The sequence below is a fragment of the Hyperoodon ampullatus genome (assembly GCF_949752795.1).
Source record: "Hyperoodon ampullatus genome assembly, chromosome: 1".
Lineage (NCBI taxonomy): Eukaryota > Metazoa > Chordata > Mammalia > Artiodactyla > Ziphiidae > Hyperoodon > Hyperoodon ampullatus.
In genome coordinates this window covers 81401479-81413787 of record NC_136914.1, presented here as the reverse complement: position 1 = coordinate 81413787, position 12309 = coordinate 81401479, and the positions used below count along the sequence as shown (strand labels likewise).

The 12309-nt window shown below is 45.3% G+C and overlaps 1 protein-coding gene across 1 annotated transcript in view; it reads left to right on the top strand.

The window, feature by feature from the left end:
• Nucleotides 1-1046: 1046 nt before the first annotated feature.
• RELL1 (RELT like 1) overlaps nt 1047-12309 on the top strand; it is a gene marked incomplete at its 3' end in the record, with an annotated part of 48618 nt that continues 37355 nt past the window's right edge. Inside the window, exon 1 of the mRNA XM_079713252.1 lies at nt 1047-1206. Within this exon, the coding sequence (XP_079569378.1) occupies nt 1119-1206 (88 nt within the window). The 5' untranslated portion in view covers nt 1047-1118. The remainder of the gene's footprint in view (nt 1207-12309) is intronic.

Below are 12309 nucleotides of genomic sequence, written 5' to 3'. Positions count from 1 at the left end.
AAAGAGCAGTAAAGAGGGAACTATTCATAGAAAGACCCTGACTCCAATTGCTGCTCGTGATGATGATTCAACTTCAAAAACCACTTCTGATCTCTTACTTAGTGTATGCTGTCATTGAGCTAGGCGGGGAGGGCACAGTGGTGAGCAAACACAATGAAGAGCTAATCCCAATTTATCACGGTGGACTGGCCATCGGGGGTTTACTCCCTAGCCTGTGAAATAAGGATACTACTTACCTCACAGAGCTGGCGGGACGATACAAGGAGATAATAAGTGACCAGACACTTGAAGAGTTACTTCGTAGAAGTATTTGCAAGGTGCAATGTGGGCACAGCATTTTTTTAAATAAGCAGTTTGTTCCTGGAGGTATGTAGAGGTTTTTTCCCCCAATAGGAGCAGCTTAAATGGAAGTGGAGATAGGAAGAAATTTAAATGATTTGGCTTTTCTCATTTTCAAACATTGGAACTTGACATCCCGCGCAGCGCCCCTCCCCGGACCAGTCACCTAGGGGAATGCCAGCTGAATAGATAACGCCAACAGAGGAAGAAGATCGTGCCCATTCCAATGCTGGCCATGTCCACCCGTCCAGAGCTCCCTGACCTGCTCTTTTTCCTCTTCCCACGCCCGCCTAGTCCCAGCGCCCTGGAGGACAAGCCCCGGCGACCCTGCCCCGACCCCGAGCTCCCGCACTATGTGGGCGGCTGCGGTACAGAGGGTCTGGGAAAGAGAACGAGCGAGCGGACAGGAGGGGCCTCGCCCGGTGGGCGGGGTATGGGGCGGGGCCATGGCCTAATCCGGGAGGCGGGAGCTGCGGACCGACGTGGAAAGGAAGCCGGGGCGAAGGGGAGAGGCTGGACCAGGCTGAGGTGGGCGGGCCCGGGGGCGGGGTCACTGGGTGTGCCTCCTGCCAGTGCGGCCGGAGCCGGGGGCTAAGCTGGGAGAGGCAGGGCCGAGCGGAGGTGGGTGGGGCCTGAGGGGAGGGTCCCTGGCGGGGCGGGGTGCGCAGCGCGCGGGGGCTGAGCCCAGCCAGTCTGTCAGCGCGCGGGCTCCAGAGCTGCACTTCGTGCCGGATCCCGGGACGCGGCGCCCCGGGGGAGGAGGGCGAAGGGCCGCGGCGATGGCTCCGCCGGGACTCCTGGAGTCCGCTGTCCTCGCCGCTACTGTCTTCGTGGGAGGCGCCGTGAGTTCGCCGCTCGTGGCCCCGGGTGAGTGCCCTGTAGCGGCCGGGGCGCGCAGGAGGAGGCGAGAGATCGGGACTGTAGTCCCGCTGCTCCTCGAGCTGCCCTGGTCCTGGCACAGCCGTGGGATCCCGGCGCTGAACAACTGGCTGTCTGGGGGTGGCCCGGGCCGGGCGCGGCGCGTGGAGATGGCTCCCGTCCCTCCCAGCCTGCTCGGCTCCCGCCTTCCCTCCTCCGAGGACCTGTTACCCCCCGTCCCCACCTCTGAGCTGTCTGGCGTGTAGGGACCCGGCCGGCTCTTGCCTTCCTCGGGAGCCCTTCCGCCCGGGCCCAGCAACCTGGAGCCCTGCGGACCCCCTTTCCTGCCCTTGTCCTCAAAGGCCCCGCGAGCGGAAGATCGTGACACCGGCACCGGGTGCGCTGTCGCCGCCTTCCTCCCCGCTTTTTTTTTTTTTTTTTTTAATTTTAAAACCTTGAGGAGTTACAATTTCTTTCCTTTCCAAGTTTTCATTTATTTTCGTGGTTGATGGATTCTTGTAACAGGTTGGGGATTTCTGATTTCCTCCCACATATCCTGGATAAATCAGGCTTGGAAAAACGGAAGGCGCGTTTGTAAACTTACCTTTTTGTTTTTCTTCTTTGAGTTGATTCCTGTCACCACAAAAGGAACTTTCTGTGGTCAGAGCAGGAAGCCACAAGCAGAGATGATAAAATGCTGTCCCCAATGATGAACTTGGAGCAGTTTTTAATTGAAATCTAAGAGGAGGTGTAACTTTTACGGAAGTCCTTTCTCACACTCTTGTTTTTATAATTATAGACACCAGGGATTCCTTACCACCGAGCCCCCTCTTAATTGCCACCTTACAGCAGTAGTTTTTTAAAAAAAATAAACATATACCTTCTTGTCCAGCTGGGGTTACTAGAGCCTGGAATCTTACGTCAGCAAGCTCTTCCAAGCTTGAGCAGCTCCTCTTCAGTCCAAATAATAAGCAATAACTGGAAGCCTTCCAACCATAACTATCTCCTCCATAAAAACACATATAATGCTCTTCACTCCTAAGAAGAATCCACTTGCTTACAGCTTTTAAAATGGCTTATCACTCTGGCCTTCACTTTTTCGTAGAAATCAGAATACGTTAGGAAGGGGACATATGTCTCCTGAGTCTTTATTAGCAGATCTGTATTTCCTTCAGCCATCCACCCTGAGGAAATGGCCGCTAGTGACATGTATTATTGGTTAGGAGATTTTGGTTTTCACCGTGCATTTCATTGCTGAGACAGGTAGATGCATCATCAGGTTCAAATTGGACCCCAGGTTGTAGACAGTACTTAGAGGGCTAGAGTCAGTTGCTCCAGAATTTGAAGAGCTTGACCTGGGAGGGAAACTTAAAAATTCAGCACATGATGCATGTAATCAGTCATAGCAGGAGAAATCATCTGTAGAGTGAGTTTGTGTTTTGATGGATCTTTGAGCAACACACAGCTTTCAGGACTGGAATGTGATGACAAAACTCTTAATTACACAGTATAACACTTTAGAAGAATGAGGTATCTAAAAAGGAAAGGGTACAGAGTACAAATGTGCCAGTGTGACTTGAGACCTGTTTTGTGAAGAAAAGATGCCCTGACCAGCCAACATCTGGTCCCTGTGGAATCTAAGACAGTGTTAATGTTTGCAGGGAATGTTTTAGGGAAGTAGGGAGAAAGGTGGGGAGTAATGTTGAGTGCCTGCTATGTGTCAAGCTTTGAGTTGGGCACTTTATATTCATTTTTATACTTATTTCTCAATTCTGTGAAGTTATTTCCAGTGAGGCACCTGAGGCCCAGAGAGATTAAACAATTGGCCCAACATCACATAGCTAGTGTATCTGTCAGCATTCAGTCCGAGAAGCAGAATCACTAGGAGGGGAGTGTGTGTGTGTGTGTGTGTGTGTGTGTGTGTGTGTGTGTGTCTATGTGTATCTTTATCTTTGATAACCCAGCCTGCTTGATTCCAAAGTTCATTCTCTTTCCACTATACTGCACTTCTCCCCAGAGAGAAAATAGAAATCACCTTCAGCCGTCTTGTTGAGATTCTAAGATAGGGAGTTTAGGACATCATAATATTGTAAACATGGGGTTATCAGAAGATGGGAAGTAGAGAAAAGAAGGACAGTTAAGTGCACAGTGGGTAGTGGCAATGTCTCTGACTTCCTGCCTAGTAGAAGAATCTCATTAAGCTTCTGTCTTAGTAGCAGCATTCGAAACTATATACCACCAGCACCAGAAGGGATGATTTTCCACATCTTGGCTTATTTATGTCTTTTAAGTTCTCTGGTTACTTAGGGCTTAGTTTCCCTGCAGACAGTGGGCATGGCCTTTGAGTAAGGAGTGGGCTGAAAAGGACCAGGGGCTGGGGAATGAGAGGTGCCCTCTCCTGGGGCTCTGTGGGCTTCCATCCAGCCTCCTGATTCCTCATTTAGATGCTAACGATAAGCTTTATTAAATTCTGGGTTCTCCTTTGGCCAGGTAGCTGCCTAGCTGTATATGTACATTAATCTTAGTCAGTGGACAGAATGTTTTGAGAAGGCACCCCTTTGCCCAAATTTCATTTAAAGGGAAAATGCAAAATTCGAGGCGTGCCTGTCCTTTCCTGTCTCCCCATCCCCACCCCACCCCTGCCCCCAAATAAATCAAACAAACTATTTGGGAGTTTCAGTAGTCATATTTGAATGAGAGAGACCAAAGCCCCAGGTGATAGAGAAAAAAGTTTTCATTGTTACTTTTTGAAGAATTGTCTCTGATGTTGAAGTTTAATTACACATTGGGACAAAAGAGTTGTAATTTGAAACCGACAAAAAAAATGACTTAAATTGTCATTGGTTAAAACTATTATGTTGAGTTGTTTCTGAGAATTTTAGGGCAGTTACTTCGGAAGTTCTAAAGATTTGGTGGGCTGCTGAAAGCAGGGAGAACAGTGAGTCTGGCTAAAATTGGAATCTGCAGTTAGTACACTGTGGGCCCTTTTCGGAGGAAGGAATGCAGTATTTATTATACCTGTTTTGTGGCAGACTCTGGTCTAAGTACTCAGATCATTTAATTCTTACAACATCCTGTCAGCTATATAGTTTTATTCCTCCATGTATAGATGAGGACATTGAATTCTGAGAAGTTAACTTGAAAAAGTCACTTACATGTGTAAGTTGGATTTTGACGTTGACTCACATGTATTCAATTCTGAGGCCTATTATTGTTACCAAATCATTTTGTTTTTCTTTAGAGTGAGGAATTTCTTTTTACTGTAAGATATTTATAAAGAATCATTAATAGGGTAATGGCATGATAGAGTAGAAAGAGCACCAAGCTCTAAGTCAGAACCCTGGACTTGAAGTGTGCCTGCTGCTTTCTGGAGTGTGGCTCTCTCTGCCTCCATTTTCTTGCCTGGAAAATGGGTGTGTGCCAACCCCTATCTTTTTCTGCCTTACTGGCTGCTAGTGAGGAGCAAATGAGCTGGTGTCTCTGAAAGGTCTTGGCAAATGGCAGAGTGGTATATATCTTCTATCCTGTGTATCTTTTTTCCTGTATTTCTTACCCAAAGTGCCCATTAGACTAGACTTATAATGTCAACCAAACTGTCTAATAAATGTAGACCACACATGTTTTCATTCTGGAAGTGGTGATGGTTTTGCAGTCATAGGTTCATTGTAAATATATAAAGTCTGGAGTGACACCTCAGATTCATGAGTTTGCTACCATTGACTGGGAGTTAAGTAGCCAAACCTTTTTTTCCCATTTCTCCTCAGCTAAAATACAGTGCTCTTGGTATTTCTGGATAATTCCCCAAAAGATCTAAAGTTTTGGGGGAAAGAGAGAGAATAACACTGATCTCATTACTCCAAGACACTTGTCACTATCAGCTTATTTCATTCTGGTCTTCTTTGTATGTATTTTCTACTTGGAGGGGATCATAATGCAAAGATACTTTTTTACCTGGCATTTTTTACCTAATGTTATACTTAAAGTTTCTCCATTTCCCTATACACTCACGAAGTGGCTGCATAATATTCCATTACATGGTTCTCTGTCTTCTACCTCACTGTGCTTCCATTTTAGATTTTAGTTTTTGCTAATTTTTTTTTTTTTTTTTTGCGGTACGAGGGCCTCTCACTGTTGTGGCCTCTCCCGTTGCGGAGCACAGGCTCCGGACGCGCAGGCTCAGCGGCCACGGCTCACGGGCCCAGCCGCTCCGCGGCATGTGGGATCTTCCCGGACCGGGTCACGAACCCGTGTCCCCTGCATCGACAGGCGGACTCTCAACCACTGCGCCACCAGGGAAGCCCCCCTAATTATTTTTAAACGAATTTTAAAACTCATTGTTTAGTGAACATCTATGCAAAGCTTTGTCTGGATATCGGTGACTTCCATAGAAAATGGGTTCCTGAAAAGGCAATGTTGGGGTCAAAGGTATTCATGTTTGAGGCCATTGATGCCACCAATCTTAGTGACCTGAAGGTTGTTCCAGTTTATATTCTCACAGCAGTGGTCGAAAGACTCACTTTTCATACCATTGGCATTTTCCCTGAAAAACATATTTGCTAAATTGTAAGGCAAAAATTTATACCTTGATCGTTTAAATGTGTATGTCTTTGATTACTAATAGGTTGACTATTTTCTTCTAGTATAATATTTGAGCCATTTGCACATGCCTGTAATCCTTTACGGACAATTCTGAAATCTGAAAAACTCTGAAAACCAGAAGATTTTTGAGGCTTTTTGCATACTTCGTTGGTGGGTGAAACCTAACCTGAACCAGTGTGAATATTGCTAAGTTTTGGCTGCAGTAATATTAATGAGTTTGATTTCTGAGTGTTACATAATGTGTGCTAAATGCATTGTTACCTTTCTAGAATTACAAAGTCTGAATTTCGAGGTACATCTGACCTCCAGGTTTTCAGATAAGGGATTATGGTCCTGCATTTCCTCTTCCGTGACTCATCTGCGCTTGTTTGTGGGCAGCCAAGTGTAACACTGCTCAAAATAGTAAAATACCCTATGGAGAAAAAGAACTCCTCAAATAAGTGGCACTTCGTGGAAAGAAGCACTGCTCTGGTATTTTAGTGGGGAATCTAATAAAGTAAAGATACTTTGGCAAAGCTGAGGTTTCGGTCTGTTCTAGGTGGGTTTAGGGATGGGTGCCCATTATAATGGAAACTCTGCTTTCCTCTGCCAGTTATTGACACAGCTTTCTTTGTAAGGGAGAAAAGAAACGGAATCCGCCCAGGGGACTTTTTGGGGAGGGAAGGTTGGTAGAGGGTGGTGGATACCCCAGGCAAACTGAGTTCCCGTGCCCAGTCATCTCACCTTGAGGATCCTTGTGCCAAACTTGTTGAACTCAGGGACCTTCTATCCCTCCTTTGCAGTGCCCCAAGTTTCCTGCCTTCTTGTGTTTGTTCATCTCAGGATCCCAAACAGCTGCCAGCTCTCCCCGACTCTCCCCTCCCCCCATTTTGTTTGTACACCCCTGGGTATAACTGCATTCCAACCACTAAGAAAGTGCCTATTGTACAGAGGGCAAAGAAATCTTTGAACCACTTTCCTCATCTGTGTTGTGGAGAAAATATGGCAGAGTTGCCTCATTGGCATCGTTGTGACAATTACATGAGATAAAAATATAAGGGTGCCTTGCGCAGTGTTTGGCATGTAGTACATGCTAAAAAAATGTATTATTATTACTTTGTCCTTAACCAAATACTACCTGTCATAGCTCTCAGATGGGACAAAGTTGCTGGCTGCTCCAGAATTTTCCTTTCGGGTTCTCTGCCGTTGCCTGAGGTGTCCCCTGACTTATATTGCTCCTGAGCCCAGGCTGCTGAGGCTGCGGTGTCATGGGCACGAGGTTGAGGAAGCAAGTTGGGCAGCGCCAAGGTCCCAGGGGAGGAGTAGGGACCAGTGAGCCTGGCAGGGAGCTCTCTCGGGGTGCAGGGGATATGTGGGGCTGAGCCATTAGCTACCAAAATTAGGCAACGAATGAGAAAAGGAAAAAAAGAAAGCAACCGTTAATCTTTATAAGGGTAGAATGTGGCAGTTTCTTTGGGAAGAATTTTGAAAAATTCACCAACTGGTTTTTCTTTAGCCGGTGGATCTGTAGCTACAGTCACAAAGTTTGGACAGTTTTCCCCTAGGATTAGTGTAATCATCCCATTGACATCCTGTTTGATTATCCAGGGTTGAACTGGTCATTGTTCATCTTCTCATTGTTCACCGGTGAATGTGATGTTGAAGTAGAATATAATTAGAAATACATATAATATAAATAATAATATATATGATACGTATAATATATGTGTAATAAGAAATATATTTAGTCTCTGTCCTCAGTTCGTGATGCAAAGTTCCTCAGACCCTTGGGATTTCCTAAAGGATAGGAGTGTCTTTTCTTTGTGAGGAGCCCCCTTTGAGCTTTTGCTAATGAGGGGACTTAGGGCGGTGCCCCTGATACCCTCAGGATGGGGCTGGTCACCTGAAGGAGGGTGGGAGTAGAGGGTTGAAACTTTCAGCCGCACCCAGCCACCTCTTCCCTGAGGGAAGGGGAGGAGGCAGGAGGAGGGCCGCAGATTAAGCGCTTTTAAAATTTGAATAACAAGACTTGATGAGTTTCTGGGTTGGTGACCGCGTAGAGATGTGTGGAGAGTAGCGCACCCAGAGGGCACGGAAACCCCACCCCTTTCCCCATCCCTTGCCCTGTGCACCTCTCCCATCTGTCTGTTCCTGAGTTGTGTCCTTTTGTAATCCACTGGTGATCTAGTAAGCAGAATGTTTCCCTGAGTTCTGTGAGCCACTCTAGCAAATTAATTGAACTCAAGGAGGGGGTCATTGGACCTTCAATCTATAGCCAGTTGATCAGAAGTACAGGTGACAACCTGGACTTAGCATTGGCATCTGACGGATGGGGGGCCGGGGAGTGCGGTGGGGAGTCTTTGGGTCTGAGCCCTTAACTTGTGGGATCGGATGCTCTCTCCAGGTAGTGTAGGAATTGAGTTAGTTGCTTGGTGGTGCGGGGGAAACACATGCTGGAATGAGGAGGTAGAACCTTGTAGCATTAAGGCTGACGATCTCCTCAAAGCTTATTTAGCAGGCAAGGATACTGAGTCAGCCTAGCCAGGTCTTAAGGGGGTTCTTTACTCTGTCTAGGACGCTTCCCACTGTGTGAAAGCTGTCTCTCCACTGCAGTGGACCCCGCTTTGCTGCTTCTGGCAAGGTCTACACTTGCACTTGGTCCTCACGCTCCGGGGCCTGGTTTCTCAGCTCTCTGGATCTAGGGTGAGCAGGCCCTGAGAAGAACGACTTTGGCTAACTGACTCCTGAGAGTAATTGTGTTGTTCTTAGTCACGTCATGTTAGCGTCAGAGGGGACTCAGTGGTCCTCTTATAATTCAGCCCTCCCTTTGCAGATGGGGAAGCTTCAGGTTCAGGAGCCTGCGGGAATCAGGAAGGGCCGTAGCCCGTAGTCCAGGAGCAGAACGTTAGGTTTGGTGAGGGAGGGCCTGTGTGTGTGTCCTGGTCACTGTCCAAGCTCAGATCCAAGCACAGGACCCGGAACAGAGCAGATGCTTAAAAACATTTGAATGAATGAATGAATGAATGAAGGAAGGAAGGAAGGAAGGAAAGAAGCCAGGGCTGGAATCCAGGTGTTCTGACTCAGCCCAAGACGTTTTCTTTATCATACAGTGAAGACTTAACGCTTTCCAAAATCATCCCTAAGTCTTAGCTGTAAGTCTCCTCCCCCCCTCCCCTCCCAAAATGGAAAGAGCCTGCTTTGTCTGTCAGCCTCTGTGGGCTATATTGCTCCGAAAGCCTGAGGCAGAGACTCTGGTCATGGAGAAAAAAAGAATGACAATAAAAAAGTAAGCAAGTACTGCCTTATCAGGTGAATATGCTGGGGCATCAACACATTTGAAAGTGTTAGTGAAAATTTTCAGTGCAAAGGTTTTCAAAACTCAAATCCATTCGTCAAGTTCTTTTCAAAGACAAATTGAATTCAGTTGTGTTGCTACACCAGTACTTTAAATGCATCTGTTAGTTTTACGTATATATATATCATATTCCCAATTTATAATACTTTATACCTTTCCTTTATACCTTCGTTTCACAGGTTAATTCTTTAAATTATTTACTCATTCAGCAAATATTAGCCAAGTGCCTTACTGGGGTGCAAGACACTAGGATGAAGTGATGCGAACAGAATAGACAGAGTCCGTGCCTTTACGGAGCCAGCGCAGGTTATCAGGGAGGACGATTAAACAAGCAATAATGATAAAATGTTATTACTACCTCGATAAGGAAAGTATGGCACAGGGTCAGAGTACCTGACCTGGGGCTGGGGGTGGGACGAGAGTTCAGTACAGGTTGAGCAAGACTTTCTGGAGGAAATGAAGTTTGAATTTATAGTTGTAAAAGTGTCGGCATTAGTCAGGTGAAGGGGACACGTGGTTGTGGAACAGAGGAGGTGAGAACGAGCAAAGCCATAGCATTGGTCCCTAAACTTGAGCATGCATCAGAATTAACTAGAATGCTGGTCACAACACAGATAGATCGCTCTCCCCCTCCTCCAGTGTCTGTAGGTCTGGGAAGGGACTGGAGAATTTGCATTTCTAACTGCTTCCCAAATGATGCTGTCTGAGTATCTTAACCTGGAAATCCATCCCCTCTTCATGGGCTAGTCGTCCTGTTTTCCTGCCCATCCTTGAAGCTGAGATATAGGATAACACTTCCAGGAAACCCTTCCTAGGCATTCTCAGTGATTTTACCTCCTGTGAATATGCATCTCGAGTCCATGAATACATGTTGGATCTATTGTATGTTATTTAACACAGAATCATAGGCAGTTGTTTCCACTGTGTTTTGTGTTAACTAGACAGCAGAGCATACAAGACACACTCAAATGTTTGATTACTTGATCAGGTTTATTTCTTGCAACCTCTATGAGGAGCAGGTTGCTCTTCTGTTTTGTAGAGATGAGGAAACAGATGTACAGAGGGATAACCAAAATGAAGAGAAGTGAAGTATCTCATTCAAGTCCTAGAAGAGGGGAAGCCAAAGCTATATATACGTTCATTGTTCTCAAATGTTCTTTGTTGTTATGTGAAATTGCATGTACTCCATGCTTAGAGCTACTAGTGGAAGGATGGCCTTATATTTATTTACTATTATTATTTTTTTACTTTTTCATTGTAGGTCCATCTACTGAAAGAGAAAACTAAGGCAGTTTATTAATTGAATGTAGATTTTGTTCTTAGTGGAAAATGAGCAATTATCCAAGGAATTCTTCAGGAATTGTCTATTTACTTTTAGAGTAAATATTTGAAGGGACTAATTCAATTTACATGTCATTAGATTTCGAAATGATTTTTGTAAAGTTTTGGTATGAGGGAAATATTTAAAAAAATCTATTTCAGTTTCCTGAAAAGACACAGATTAAGCAATTATGCCATTACCCTTCTTAAGTGGCCAGCTAAGTTTAGCTGAGTAGTCGGAGATTTATAAAGAACCTGTACATAAAATGTCACATGATAGGTAAGGGTCACAAACAAACAACAAATTCTTTTCAATATCAGTAACATGCCAATCCTTCCTCCCCCATGCATATACGAACATAATGTGGTTCTCTGAGATTCCTGTAACGGGTGAAAGTTGGAAGAATTCACTGGGTTTTCTGTCTCACAATATAACTCGGGAACACTAATTTTCAAATATGCCAATGGCTCTCCATAGCTGGAAGTCTCCAACACAATCATGTGAATTATTCACATTATAAGAAACGGCAGCCCGGAATTTCCTGGCATTGGTGAAGTGGCAGATGGCTAATGAACAGGCATTCCTTCATTTTTCTTTGCACGTTTGTGCTATATAGTTGTATGGCCTGAATGCTTCTGAGGCTTCCTCAATTCTTTCCAAACCTCCTCCTCCTCTGTTAAAGCAAAACACAAAACAACCACCCATAGGAAAAAGAAAAGAGGCATGGGCTATAGCTTAAAGCCAGATGATAGGGCCAAGGAAGCTGGGTTTTGAAGGTAAAACTCATTTCCCATGCATGATTGCCAAGTCAGTGTCTTAATAGTCTTTGCAGTTAAAACATGTAGATATTCCATACAAACAGCATGCAATTCATTTAAAAATGAGGTCCTTCTTTGAGGTGTACTGTTAGGTGTTGTGTAGGTATATAAAATGAACAACAAACTTGGTTTCTGTTCTCTACTAACTTGTGATTGAGAAGGGAGAGGAGATAAGCTATGAATACAAATTGTTATAGAATAAGGGAGGATGTTGGTATCATCAGAGACCTACAGACAAAGTGCCACGTGGGATCACAGAGGAGAGAGACTTTCCTTCTGATAGAAGGGATGGAAAAGCCTTGAGAGCCTAAATCTTGGCATTTTAAGCAGACCTTAAGGGGGAGTGTGGGGATGGCAGCCCAGCAAAAGGAACAGTTTGTGCAGAGGTGTGGAGATAGATCAGGAGAGGTCAGTGCAGACCTGGTGAGACTGCAGAGGGCAGGTTGAGGCTAGGCTCTGGGGCTCCTGAAACTAGGTGCTTGACTGTGCAGGCAGTTGGGGGCTAAGGATGGGGTGCAGTGGAGGATAGGGGACCAGAAGGGCCCTCAGGCATTGCAGTGTGATGGAAGAGCTCCAGAGGCTGAGCTGAGTAAGACCTGAGTACCAGACATGGCCCCAGTACTTTCAACAAGGCCATTGAGATTGCTGTGCTGTTTCCTCATCTGGAGAAAAGGGGGAGGGTTGGTGGTGGGCAGGGAGAGGGGGAGGGAAGGAGAGGGAGAGAGAATGAATACATCTGTTCTTTATACATCTCAAAGTTGTTTGGAGGATCAAACGAATTATGTAGTCCTTTGTAAGTAATACAAATATGACCTATGTAGTGTATAGGTTTAATATAATGCATATGGTATATAGATAGAAACAAGTTTTCAAAGTTTGCTGGGAAATTAGAATCTTGAAGTAAGTGCAGTGAATCGTCTTGGTGGTGTGAAGGCCAGAAAGTGCTCATGAATGGTAAAGGCTAGAGTAAATCCTCTGAAATTGTATAAATCATCTTGCCTCTTGAATTCTTCATTGCTTAACATTTATTTTTAGAGGAC